This window comes from Heptranchias perlo, chromosome 4, assembly GCF_035084215.1.
Source record: "Heptranchias perlo isolate sHepPer1 chromosome 4, sHepPer1.hap1, whole genome shotgun sequence".
Classification (NCBI taxonomy): Eukaryota; Metazoa; Chordata; class Chondrichthyes; order Hexanchiformes; family Hexanchidae; genus Heptranchias; species Heptranchias perlo.
In genome coordinates this window covers 79,447,773-79,461,788 of record NC_090328.1, presented here as the reverse complement: position 1 = coordinate 79,461,788, position 14,016 = coordinate 79,447,773, and the positions used below count along the sequence as shown (strand labels likewise).

Here is a 14,016-nt window from a genome sequence, read left to right as displayed (position 1 = left end):
ACGGCGGGAGTCACGGAGTGAGCAGAATCATGGCGGGAGTCACAGAGTGAGCAGAACCATGGCGGGAGTCACGGAGTGAGCAGAATCATGGCGGGAGTCACGGAGTGAGCAGAATCATGGCGGGAGTTACGGAGTGAGCAGAACCACGGCGGGAGTCACGGAGTGAGCAGAATCACGGCGGGAGTCACGGAGTGAGCAGAATCACGGCGGGAGTCACGGAGTGAGCAGAACCACGGCGGGAGTCACGGAGTGAGCAGAATCACGGCGGGAGTCAAAGAGTGAGCAGAACCACGGCGGGAGTCACGGAGTGAGCAGAATCACGGCGGGAGTCAAAGAGTGAGCAGAATCACGGCGGGAGTCAAAGAGTGAGCAGAATCACGGCGGGAGTCAAAGAGTGAGCAGAACCATGGCGGGAGTCACGGAGTGAGCAGAACCATCGGGAGTCACGGAGTGAGCAGAACCATGGCGGGAGTCACGGAGTGAGCAGAATCATGGCGGGAGTTACGGAGTGAGCAGAACCATGGCGGGAGTTACGGAGTGAGCAGAATCATGGCGGGAGTTACGGAGTGAGCAGAACCATGGCGGGAGTCAAAGAGTGAGCAGAACCATGGCGGGAGTCACGGAGTGAGCAGAACCATGGCGGGAGTCACGGAGTGAGCAGAATCATGGCGGGAGTCACGGAGTGAGCAGAACCATGGCGGGAGTCACGGAGTGAGCAGAACCATGGCGGGAGTCACGGAGTGAGCAGAACCATGGCGGGAGTCACGGAGTGAGCAGAATCACGGCGGGAGTTACGGAGTGAGCAGAATCACGGCGGGAGTTACGGAGTGAGCAGAATCACGGCGGGAGTGACGGAGTGAGCAGAACCACGGCGGGAGTCACAGAGTGAGCAGAACCACGGCGGGAGTCACGGAGTGAGCAGAACCACGGCGGGAGTCACGGAGTGAGCAGAATCACGGCGGGAGTCGCGGAGTGAGCAGAATCATGGCGGGAGTCACGGAGTGAGCAGCACCATGGCGGGAGTCACGGAGTGAGCAGAAGAGGCAAGGTAAGTTTAAAACATTTATATTTTCTGTGAAATCCTTTTGGGCCAGGAGGAACAGGGATCGTTGAGCCTTCCCAGCCCCTCCCTCCCAGGATCAGTATCGGCTTCCAAAGCTGAAGAAGCAAGAATGAAAAAGTGTCTGCCTTTTATTAAATGGATATGAGCATTCTGAACTGAACAGATGTTGTCATGGCTAACATTATCAGAATACTCCAGGGAAGTTTGACAAAAGTCATATTTGTCAGTTTTCCTTTGACACCTGGCATTTCGAAAGGTTAAAAATTAAAATTAAATTTGTTTGCAAATATTTTAACTTTTAATCCTCCAAAAGGGCATTTAGTTAAATAAATGCCCCGTCACAAGGCTTCCACTTTCATTTTTGATGACTTACACAGTGCTTGAAAACAATGATGATATGGAATTACTAGGCCCAAGCCCTGGGGCAGGATTTTAACATGCCGGCGGGAAGAGTCCGGGATGGGTGGTGATTTGCGGGTGCGAAACCTGGAAGGGAAGTAGGCAGGGTGATCATAACCCTAATGAGGCCAATCAAAGCCTCGTCCGGGTTTCGCGCCCAGCAGCCAGCCTGATTGACAAGCTGGCTGCTGACAGGAGCTGCACATCCGAGAAGGTGGGGGGGGGAGAAAAAGAGAGAGAGAGACCTCATCGGCAGTTAGGATAGAGATTGCAGGGGTGGGGGGGGGGTGGGAACAAAGATTAGAATGGAGACATTGGACATCGGGATAAAAGTGGAGACATCGGACATCAGAGATCAGGGAGGGGCTGCGGGTGGTGGGTTAAGGCAACATCGACTTTAAGATATGTTTATTTACTTTTTTTACAATGGGAAATGTTATTTTATTTAATTGATTTCGTTTATTTTTCACTGATCCGGCCCTTCCCGGCTGGTTTCACCAGGCGTGAATCGGAAGCCGTGGGAAAGCTGCCCAGGTAACGTTGAAATTTTTTTAACTATCCAATACACAAAAAATAAACTAACTTAAGTACCTCAATGAGGTACATTTGCCCCTTTAATTATCGGCCCGCCGGATTTAAGTGGGGGCGGGACTTCCTGGTGACTGATGTGTGCACGCACGCAGATTTGCCTGAGTCTCATTCATAAATGTACAGGTTCCAGCCAGGATGTCTGCCCGCTCCCAAAAACAGCGATTTTGATTGCCCCCCAGCCCCCAACCCACCCATTTTTCCCTTTTAAAATCCTGCCCCTTGTTTCTATGGATACGTTGGAAGTCAGAGCTGAATACTCAGTACAACAGTATCACAATGATACACCACGATTGTGAGATTTGAGCATCTTTTTGCACAATGGAATTGGACATTAACTTAGAAACAGTGGACAGTCTTAGAAGATACAGCATCAGCTAAAAAGACTGAATGAACTACTGTTGTTATGGTCCCTGTACGTAGCTGGACTTTTGATTAATTTAAAACTGCAGTTTGTATGGGAAAGCTTCTAGAAGTTTTAAACAAGTCAACATACCACAGAACTGATACCAATGAGAAACTGTTGAGTCATTTAGATTATGGTCACAGAAAACCAGATGAGCACAGATATGGGGGGGCCTTTACATTTCAAAGCGTTGAGTTAATTGTACCTGGTTTTGAACAAAATAACTGTCCATTATAGAGGCCTAGTCACAGGAGGTGATTGGACAAAATGACACTTCCCTTACTTTACTTACGCCCCAAAGTGCAAAAACAACATAAAAAGGAGACATCGCAATGGAACTTGCACTGCAGTCAGAGGACAGAGAAACAGGAAGGAGGACAACATCAAGAATAAGACACAACAGCCTTGAGTGCGATGGACTGATCACCCGGAAAACTCAACAACCATTCTCAACTTCAGAAAGGTTGTACGAACTTATGCCAATAAAATGATTTAGCCTTAAATCAATTTGTTCGTGTAGTACTTTTCCAAAAGTTACCGTCCAGAGTTCCCCATCCCTTGGATGCCGAAGGACTGGTGTTTGGATTGTGTAGAGAAACCCTACACATGCAAAGTGCAACCACTTAAAATAGCTTCACCCATCAATTGAACGAGTAAACCAATAAACACTTCTGTGTATACACACACAAACCACATTTGTTTTCAATTGCAGCAGGCTATAATATGTCCATGATGTGGAGATGCCGGTGATGGACTGGGGTTGACAAATGTAAAGAATCTTACAACACCAGGTTATAGTCCAACAATTTTATTTGAAAATCACAAGCTTTTGGAGATTATCTCCTTCGTCGAGTGAGTGTGGGATTCCTTGAACGTTTCGCATTTATAGTCAGAGAACAATACCTGGTGATTACAGATAATCTTTCCAACTGCCCGTTGTCAAGGCAATCAAAGTGTTCAGACAGAGAGGTGTTACCTACAGGACCACCGAATATACAAACGGCCAGAACAAAAGACAGAGAGAGGGAGAAACATCCGAAAGGAAGAGAAAGACAGAGAATGACCCGTTGTATTAAAAACAGATAACTTTTATTCGCTGGTGGGGATACGTGTAGCGTGACATGAACCTAAGATCCCGGTTGAGGCCGTCCTCATGGGTGCGGAACTTGGCTATCAATTTCTGCTCGACGATTTTGCGTTGTCGTGTGTCTCGAAGGCCGCCTTGGAGAACGCTTACCCGAAGATCGGTGGCTGAATGTCCTTGACTGCTGAAGTGTTCCCCGACTGGGAGGGAACCCTCCTGTCTGGCAATTGTTGCGCGGTGTCCGTTCATCTGTTGTCGCAGTGTCTGCATGGTCTCGCCAATGTACCATGCTCCGGGGCATCCTTTCCTGCAACGTATGAGGTAGACAACGTTGGCCGAGTCACAGGAGTATGAACCATGTACCTGGTGGGTGGTGTCCTCTCGTGTGATGGTGGTATCTGTGTCGATGATCTGGCATGTCTTGCAGAGGTTGCCGTGGCAGGGTTGTGTGGTGTCGTGGACGCTGTTCTCCTGAAAGCTGGGTAATTTGCTGCGAACGATGGTCTGTTTGAGGTTGGGTGGCTGTTTGAAGGCGAGTAGTGGAGGTGTGGGGATGGCCTTAGCGAGGTGTTTGTCGTCATCGATGACATGTTGAAGGCTGCGGAGAACATGGCGTAGTTTCTCCGCTCCGGGGAAGTACTGGACGACGAAGGGTACTCTGTTCTTAAGAACGGGATATGACGCTCGACTCGTCGATCGACAGTTCCGATGGGCCACAGTGAAAAATCGCATAGACGTCCTCAGAATACTAACACGGGACGCAACCAACAGAGTACCCTTCGTCGTCCAGTACTTCCCCGGAGCGAGCAGAAATTGATAGCCAAGTTCCGCACCTATGAGGACGGCCTCAACCGGGATCTTGGGTTCATGTCACGCTACACGTAACCCCACCAGCGAATAAAAGTTATTTGTTTTTAATACAACGGGTCATTCTCTGTCTTTCTCTTCCTTTCGGATGTTTCTCCCTCTCTCTGTCTTTTGTTCTGGCCGTTTGTATATTCGGTGGTCCTGTAGGTAACACCTCTCTGTCTGAACACTTTGATTGCCTTGACAACGGGCAGTTGGAAAGATTATCTGTAATCACCAGGTATTGTTCTCTGACTATAAATGCGAAACGTTCAAGGAATCCCACACTCACCCGATGAAGGAGATAATCTCCGAAAGTTGTGATTTTCAAATAAAATTGTTGGACTATAACCTGGTGTTGTAAGATTCTTTATAATATGTCCAGTCCTTGATCAAAATCATCTAAACTACGTAGATCCTTAGTTGTATAATACAAAGATCTTACCTCAAATGGGAGCTCTGTCAGTTCCAAGTTACTCGATAAGTTCAGTTTCTCTAGGTTCTCGCAGTCCCCAAGCTCCAGTGGGATGGAAGTGAGCTTGTTGAAACTAACATTCAGCTCTTTCAGTTTGGTCAGATTGCCTGTCAAAACACAACCACCAGATCTTCTGTTTATCTTAAATCTTTACTGTAAGGAAGCATCTGGCCAGTCTGGTCTACTCAGTGAGGAATTGAATGGCAGGATTTGCTTTTTGTTTAGGTTTTTTTTTCTCTCTTCCAATTTTCTCCTCTTCTATCCTGCATTCGTACTGAGGCACAATTCCATGGGTCTCTGTCACCTTGGTGTCAGCTGTGGCTCAGTGGTAGCACTCTCACGTCCGAGTCAGAAGGTTGTGGATTCAAATCCCACTCCAAAGATTTGAGCACAAAAATCTCGGCTGACACATCAGTGTGGTATTGAGGGAGTCCTACACTGTCGGAAGTGCCATCTTTCAGATGTTAAACTGAAGCCCCTTCTCCCCTCTCAGGTGGACGTAAAAGATCCCAAGGCACTATTCGAAGAAGAGCAGGGGAGTTCTCCCTGGTATCGCGGCCAATATTTATTCCTCAACCAAAATCACTAAAACCAGATTATCTGGTCATTATCACATTGCTGTTTGTGGGACCTTGCTGTTTGCCAATTGGCTGCCATGTTTCCTACATTACAATAGTGACTGCACTTCAAAAAGTACTTCATTGGCTATAAAGCACTTTGGGAAATCCTGAGGTCATGAAGGGCTCTATATAAATGCAAGTGTTTCTTTGTTTGGGTATTCCATCCAAGTGGCCAGCATTCATGTGTTGGGCTTGAGCATGAATGTTGGGGCATCATATCTAACCCCAATCTCATCCTCATTCAAAAACCACAAGGCACTCTTCCAGCAAGTGTCACTGGATGGCAATTAGAGCAGGATCCTTGACCAATTTCTCTCCCCTCCCACTGCAAACCAGGGACACTTAGGCCAATTGGAGGACCATTACTGCTCTCTGGGCTAAGCACAGATAACTTAGCACAAATTGGGAATCAAACCTGGAACCTTTTAGTCTGTATGGCTTAGTAATAAACCAGGCAGGGCTCTAACCGTATTAACTTTTTTTTAATATCCTCTCTTCTATCCAGTACTCAATGGAGCATATTTGTTTTTAATGTTACAAAATGCCCTCCTTAGCATTTGGTGGACTTTCTGTAGTCTCACAAAAATGGATTCCCATAGTTTCAAAAGGTTGTGTTAATACAGATATTAATACAGGGCCTGAAATTCCAAGTTTTTTTGGTGCAAAAGTGATATCGTTCTGGCATAGGAGACCAGAATTTGGAGTGTAAATCAGACAAACATTCTAAAATAAATGATAAATTGCTGTAGAAGATGTAACCGCCACAAAATGGCGTATGTCTGCAAATGACAGGACAAAACCTGCTGTACCAGAAATTCTGCCATTTACACAAGGATTGTACCTGATTTAAGTTAAGGGATAAGTTACCTGCATGACTTGTCTAACCAGGAAGTGGTTACATGGGAACATGGGACCATTAGGAACAGGAGTAGGCCATTCAGCCCCACGAACCCATTCCACCATTCAATTAGATTATGGCTGAGCTGCACCTCAATTCCATTTGCCCGCCTTTGCTCCATATCCCTTGTTACTCTTACCTAACAAAAATCTATTGCTCTCAGTCTTGATAGATCCAATTGACCCAGCCTTTTGGGGGAGAGAGTTCCAAATTTTTACTACCCTTTGTGTGAAAATCCTACTATAAGTTCACAGGCTTCAAATGTAGGAACATAAGAACAGGAGTAGGCCAATCAGCCCCTCGAGCCTGTTACGCCATTCAATTAGGTCATGGCTGATCTGTATCTTAATTCCATCTACCTGCCTTGGCTCCGTAAATCTTAACATTCTTGCCTAACAAAAATCTATGAACCTCAGTTTTGAAATTTTCAATTGACCTAGCCTCAACAGCTTTTTGGGGGAGAGAATTCCAGATTTCCACTACCCTTTGTGTGAAGAAATGCTTTCTGACATCACCCCTGAATAGCCTAGTTCTAATTTTAAGGTTATGCCCTCTTTTTCTAGACTCTCCCACCAGAGGAAATAGTTTCTCTCTATCTACCCTATCAAATCCTTTAATCATCTTAAACACTTCAATTAGAACACCCCTTAGTCTTCTTTATTCAACGGAATACAAGCCTAGTCTATGCAACCTGACTTCATAATTTAACTCTTTTAGTCCCGGCACTAATGGCCACAAACTTTATCTGAAACATTACTTTTGATCAAAGCATTTCAAAAAATCTTTTCTATCATTCTTTCCAAATAATTCTTCATGGCCTAAAGACCAGTGGTCAAAGTCTCCACTTTGAGTGCACTCATTGGTCTGAAGGTCACTCTCAGGTGGATGGTTGCAGATGTCCATGGTGCTACCACTTGCTTTAGGTATCACTGTAATGTGGCAAATGTTTCTCAGATATTGGCACTGAGGATGGCATTGGACTTCACCGTGACTCCTACCATCTGTCTCAGGTCCTCCGAGATGGTTCTCAGTGCCTCCATGTGAATGTAACAGTCATAAAGCTTCCTCCTTGTTACAGCAAGACACAAGATCTGTGTCCATAGGCTCAGGAGCCAAGTGTTGATTTGTGGAGCTTCCAATCCCCACTGTCAGATTCCACTTTCACCTCTGACTCCTCTGGCACCATTAGGGTAATCAACGAAGGAGCGCCACACATAAAAAGACTGCAAGAAAAGGTCACGGGGAGCAGGTGATTTACCTTGACTGCTCTGGTGAGTTGTTAAATTTCTTCCTGCATTAGTTGCACTCCTTTTTTAAATAGTGGGGTTAGATTTGCCACTCTTGAATCTGCAGGAACTGTTCCATAATCTATAGAATTTTGGAAGATGACAACCATTGCATCCACTATTTCCATGACTACCTCTTTTTGTACTCTGGGATCCAGTTCTGGGCACCACACTTCAGGAAAGGACTTAGAAAGGGTGCAGAAGAGATATACTAGAATGGTTCCAGGTATGAGGGACTTTAGTTACGTGGATAGACTGGAGAAGCTGGGGTTGTTCTCCTTGGATCAGAGACAGTTGCGAGGAGAGGTGTCCTTGGCCCAACCATCTTCAGCTGCTTCATCAATGACCTTCCCTCCATCATAAGGTCAGAAATGGGGATGTTCGCTGATGACTGCACAGTGTTCAGTTCCATTCGCAACCCCTCAGATAATGAAGTAGTCCGTGCCCGCATGCAGCAAGACTTGGACAACATCCAGGCTTGGGCTCATAAGTGGCAAGTAACATTCGTGCCAGACAAGTGCCAGGCAATGACCATCTCCAACAAGAAAGAGTCTAACCACCTCCCCTTGACATTCAACGGCATTACCATCGCCGAATCCCCCACTATCAACATCCTGGGGGTCACCATTGACCAGAAACATAACTGGACCAGCCACACAAATACTGTGGCTACAAGAGCAGGTCAGAGGCTGGGTATTTTGCAGCGAATGACTCACTTCCTGACTCCCCAAAGCCTTTCCACCATCTACAAGGCACAAGTCAGGAGTGTGATGGAATACTCTCCACTTGCCTGGATGAGTGCAGCTTCAACAACACTCAAGAAACTCAACACCATCCAGGACAAAGCAGCCCATCCACCACCCGAAACATTCACTCCCTTCACCACCGGCATACCATGGCTGCAGTGTGTACCATCCACAGGATGCACTGCAGCAACTTGCCAAGGCTTCTTCGACAGCACCTCCCAAACCCGCGACCTCTACCAGCTAGAAGGACAAGGGCAACAGGCACATGGGAACAACATCACCTGCATGTTCCCCTCCAAGTCATACACTATCCTAACTTGGAAATATATCGCCGTTCCTTCATCATTGCTGGGTCAAAATCCTGGAACTCCCTACCTAACAGCACTGTGGGAGAACCTTCACCACACGGACTGCAGCGGTTCAAGAAGGCGGCTCACCACCACCTTCTCAAGGGCAATGAGGGATGGACGATAAATGCTGGCCTTGCCAGCGATGCCCACAACCCATGAACAATTAAAAAAAAATTGATAGAGGTATTCATAAAAAAGGGTCTAGACAGAGTAGATAGAGAGAAACTGTTCCCATTGGCGAAAGGGTCAAGAACCCGAGGACATAGATTTAAGATTATTGGCAAAAGAACCAAAGGTGACATGAGGAAAATCTTTTTTACACAGCGAGCGGTTAGGATCTGGAATGCACTGCCCGAGTGGGTGGTGGAGGCAGATTCAATCATGGCCTTCAAAAGGGAACTGGATAAATACTTGAATGGAAAAAATTTGCAGGAATACAGGGAAAGGGTGGGGGAGTGGGACTAGTTGGATTGCTCTTACATAGAGCAGGCGTGGATTCGATGGGCTGAATGGCCTCCTTCCATGTTGTAACCTTTCTATGATTCTATGATTACAAAGGAGTCCAGGGGTTCTAGGAGGTTGCTCTCACTGCTACAGTCACCTCCATCCACAGAATGCGTACAATATTCTGGCTGGTCACTAGCTTCTGATCCCAAACAGACCATCCCTTCTGATTTCCATCTCCATTTGGAAGACATGCAGGTCTAGCTGCCTGACGTTTGTCGCTGATTTTTAAAAATCTGGCTGCCATCCTTGTCACCCAGGTAGATTGATTCTTCCAGTGCTACCATTGACCCTTTATGCAGCAGCAGCTTTTACATCCTAGTTGTAACCAGGTCTGCCTTTTAATATTTTCCAATTAACAGTCTCTTCCCTTCCCCCACCTCCCCATTCTCTCCACCGTGCAATGGTTCTATCGGAATTTCAGGAACAGTTTCCTAAATCTGCTGTAAGGAAAAGCACACCACATAGACAAAAGGTCACACAGGGTACACAACAAGTCTCAGGGGTTTACTGGGAAATAAACCAATGAATGATGCCAGGCACATAACTCACGAGTGCAAAAGGTGAGTGAGTTATCACCTAGTGGTTTATTTCATGTAAACAATCAAGGCCTTGTTTATATCACGCATTGAATAATTATATAAGTTTATTTAATTCATGTTTTTGAAGAGTGAAACAAGTAAAAGATTAGTTTTATTGGAACTAACCAGGGTGGAAGACTGCTGTGTGACACACGGTTCTGTTCATGAAAGCGTCATTTAGCAGTTGGTGAATTCAATATTGGAGTGGGCTGCCTGGTGTGTGTGTGTCATGGAACAGTGGAAAATATTAGGCTGACTTTGACCTTTTAAAATTATAACAGAAATCTTTGAGAAATGCATGTTGTAGTAAAGATTAGATAATTGTAACTGATTAGCATACAGAACAACTGTTCAAAAAGCTGCCATAATGCTTGAATGCTTGAATGCTTTCCGCAACTTCAGGAATCCAAAAGGGCAGTTCAAGAAATAATCCAACATGAATAAAGCATCGATATTCAGGCCACAGTGTGGTATGAATGAAGATACATTACTGCTAATGCCATGTGATTGGAAAATCTGCCCTGTGATTCCTCAAGTACAAAATGTATGACTAAATCTTAGCGGGAAATAGATATCGTAGCAACTCAGATAGCTTAACTAAATAAGCACAGCATGCTTTGATCACAGGAATAAGAAATAGTGAGAAACTTCACAGTAATTAAATTAAGAGACAAGTGAATAATGTAATGAAAGGATTACTCTGCCCCTGGAGTATATTATTTGCTCTAAATTATGCATATGATAAATTGTACAGATGTATGAGAGATTACCTAAATTAATATTGCTTGATAATTAACTGACATCCTTTGAGATCAGTATACAGCATGAAGGGTAATAACGTGAGCTAGGTTAACCTTGTTGTACTGTCATGACATTTAGGCACTGCTGGCAGATTTAGCTCAAGGGAGAGAGATTATTGACTCTGTTATTAGCTTATGCTAGAGAGGGAGCTCCAAAACATTTATCAAAAGAGCAATGATAGAGCAGAACCTAATAACAATTGCACAAGCCATTTCTTTTCTATCAATAAGGTGTGCACCTGCAGTACAACCAACACAAAGTATTCAAATTAATATCGGACAACAGCAAGCTTCCTGCCGCACGTACTTCATTTTAATTCAAAAAAAGAATCAACTACGGTATACTGAATAATTATTTCAATTGAACAATTTTGGAACAAGATCTAAAACATTTAGCCATCTTGTGAGACATAAATGCAGAACTGGGTTGTGTATTGTGAATCTGGTGAAATATGTTGCATGAGCAATAGATAGTAATATTAACCCACAAATCACTGTTTGCGACATAAACGTAGAAGTGTTTAACACATTTGTATGGCATTCCTGGGCATTAACACATTTAAAATAAACAGGTTAACAACTCTGCTAAAATAGCGGGTAGAGGAAAATCATGCACAAGGATTAAGCATTCCTACGCTAATATCCACAAACAATCATTTCTAGGCTCTTATTCTTTAAAAATGGAATTTACAACTGAAACAATTCAATTAAAGCTGCATGACCTGGCTCCCCTTATGTCATAGCTGCTAAACGCACTGTATGAAATTGAGCCAGACTGATCAGATTTGATCCTTAGTCCGAGCTAAACTAGCTCAGCCAGAGCACCAGTTTAGTGCTACAATCGGCCTCATAATCCCAGGACTAGGAAAGGGAAGCTAGAGTTTGCTAGAGTTCCTGCTTTTTGTTGCTATTCAGTGTTCGCTGCTGAAAATATGTGCTTTGATGTATGGTGGGGACAGAATTGGGCTTCTTGCCCCCATACAGCATTAACCCACTGATGCTCACTGTCCAGGTTAACACACTTGACTCCAGTAACAGGTCTACCCTGGGGTATGGTAGCATAGTGGTTATGTTACTGAACTAATAATCCAGCGGCCCGGACTAAAATCCAGAGTTATGAGTTCAAATCCTACCACGGCAGCTGGCGAATTTAAATTCATTTAATTAAATAAAAATCTGGAATTAAAATACTAGTATCAGTAATGGCGGCCATGAAACTACCAGATTGTCGTAAAAACCAGAAACCTGCCGTCCTCACCCGGTCTGACCTATATGTGACTCCAGACCCACAGCAATGTGGTTGATTCTTAATTGCCCTCTGAAATGGCCAAGCAAGCCACCCAGTTGTAAAATCTCCCTACGAAAAGTTATAATAAGAATAAAACCGGACGGACCACCAGGCACTGGACACGACAACGGCAAACCAAGCCCAGTCGACCCTGCAAAGTCCTCCTCACTGACATCTGGGGACTTGTGCCAAAATTGGGAGAGCTGTCCCACAGACTAGTCAAGCAACAGCCTGACATAGCCATACTCACAGAATCATACCTTTCAGCCAACGTCCCAGACTCTTCCATCACCATCCCTGGGTATGTCCTGTCCCACCGGCAGGACAGACCCACCAGAGGTGGCGGCACAGTGATATACAGTCAGGAGGGAGTGGCCCTGGGAGTCCTCAACATTGACTCTGGACCCCAAGAAATCTCATGGCATCAGGTCAAACATGGGCAAGGAAACCTCCTGCTGATTACCACCTACCATCCTCCCTCAGCTGATGAATCAGTCCTCCTCCATGTTGAACACCACTTGGAGGAAGCACTGAGGGTAGCAAGGGCACAAAATGTACTCTGGGTGGGGGACTTCAATGTCCATCACCAAGAGTGGCTCGGTAGCACCACTACTGACCGAGCTGGCCGAGTCCTGAAGGACATAGCTGCTAGACTGGGCCTGCGGCAGGTGGTGAGCAAACCAACACGAGGGAAAAACTTACTTGACCTCGTCCTCACCAATCTACCTGTCGCAAATGCATCGGTCCTTGACCGTATTGGTAGGGGTGACCACCGCACAGTCCTCGTGGAGATGAAGTCCCATCTTCGCACTGAGGACACCATCCAATGTGGTGTGTGGCACTACCACCGTGCTAAATAGGATAGATTCAGAACAGATCTAGCAGCTCAAAACTGGGCATCCATGAGGCAGTGTGGGTCATCAGCAGCAGAATTGTATTCCAGCACAATCTGTAACCTCATGGCCTGGCATATTCCTCACTCTACCAACAAGCCAGGGCATGCCAGGAGCAGCACCAGGCATACCTAAAAATGAGGTGCCAACCTGGTGAAGCGACAACTCAGGACTACATGCATGCTAAACAGCGGAAGCAACATGCTGTAGACAGAACAAAGCGATTCCACAACCAACGGATCAGATCAAAGCTCTGAAGTCCTGCCACATCCAGTCGTGAATGGTGGTGGACAATTAAACAACTAACGGGAGGAGGAGGCTCTGCAAACATCCCCATCCTCAATGATGGCGGAGTCCAGCACATGAGTGCAAAAGACAAGACTGAAGCATTTGCAACCATCTTCAGCCAGAAGTGCCGAGTGGATGATCCATCTCGGCCTACTCCCGATATCCCCACCATCACAGAAGCCAGTCTTCAGCCAATTCGATTCACTCCAAGTGATATCAAGAAACGGCTGAGTGCACTGGATACAGCAAAGACTATGGGCCCTGGCAACATCCCAGCTGTAGTGCTGGAGACTTGAGCTACAGAACTAGCTGCGCCTCTAGCCAAGCTGTTCCAGTACAGCAAAAACTGGCATCTACCCGACAATGTGGAAAATTGCCCAGGTATGTCCTGTACACAAAAAGCAGGACAAATCCAATCCGGCCAATTACCGCCCCATCAGTCTACTCTCAATCATCAGCAAAGTGATGGAAGGTGTCGTCGACAGTGCTATCAAGCAGCACTTGCTCATCAATAACCTGCTCGCCGATGCTCACTTTGGGTTCCGTCAGGACCACTCGGCTCCAGACCTCATTACAGCCTTGGTCCAAACATGGACAAAAGAGCTGAATTCCAGAGGTGAGGTGAGAGTGACTGCCCTTGACATCAAGGCAGCATTTGACCGAGTGTGGCACCAAGGAGCCCTCGTAAAATTGAAGTCAATGGGAATCAGGGGGAAAACTCTCCAGTGGCTGGTGTCATACCTAGCACAAAGGAAGATGGTAGTGGTTGTTGGTGGCCAATCATCTCAGCCACAGGACATTGCTGCAGGAGTTCCTCAGGCCAGTGTCCTAGGCCCAACTATCTTCAGCTGCTTCATCAATGACCTTCCCTCCATCATAAGATCAGAAATGGGGATGTTCG

The 14,016-nt window shown here is 45.8% G+C and overlaps 1 protein-coding gene across 2 annotated transcripts in view; it reads right to left on the bottom strand.

The window, feature by feature from the left end:
• The window catches only part of lrrc2 (leucine rich repeat containing 2), a 59,754-nt gene that overhangs the window by 21,986 nt on the left and 23,752 nt on the right, over nucleotides 1–14,016 (bottom strand). For both annotated transcript variants that reach the window (XM_067983212.1, XM_067983211.1), the window contains one exon: nucleotides 4,832–4,968. In XM_067983212.1, the coding sequence (XP_067839313.1) occupies nucleotides 4,832–4,968 (137 nt within the window). The remainder of the gene's footprint in view (nucleotides 1–4,831; nucleotides 4,969–14,016) is intronic.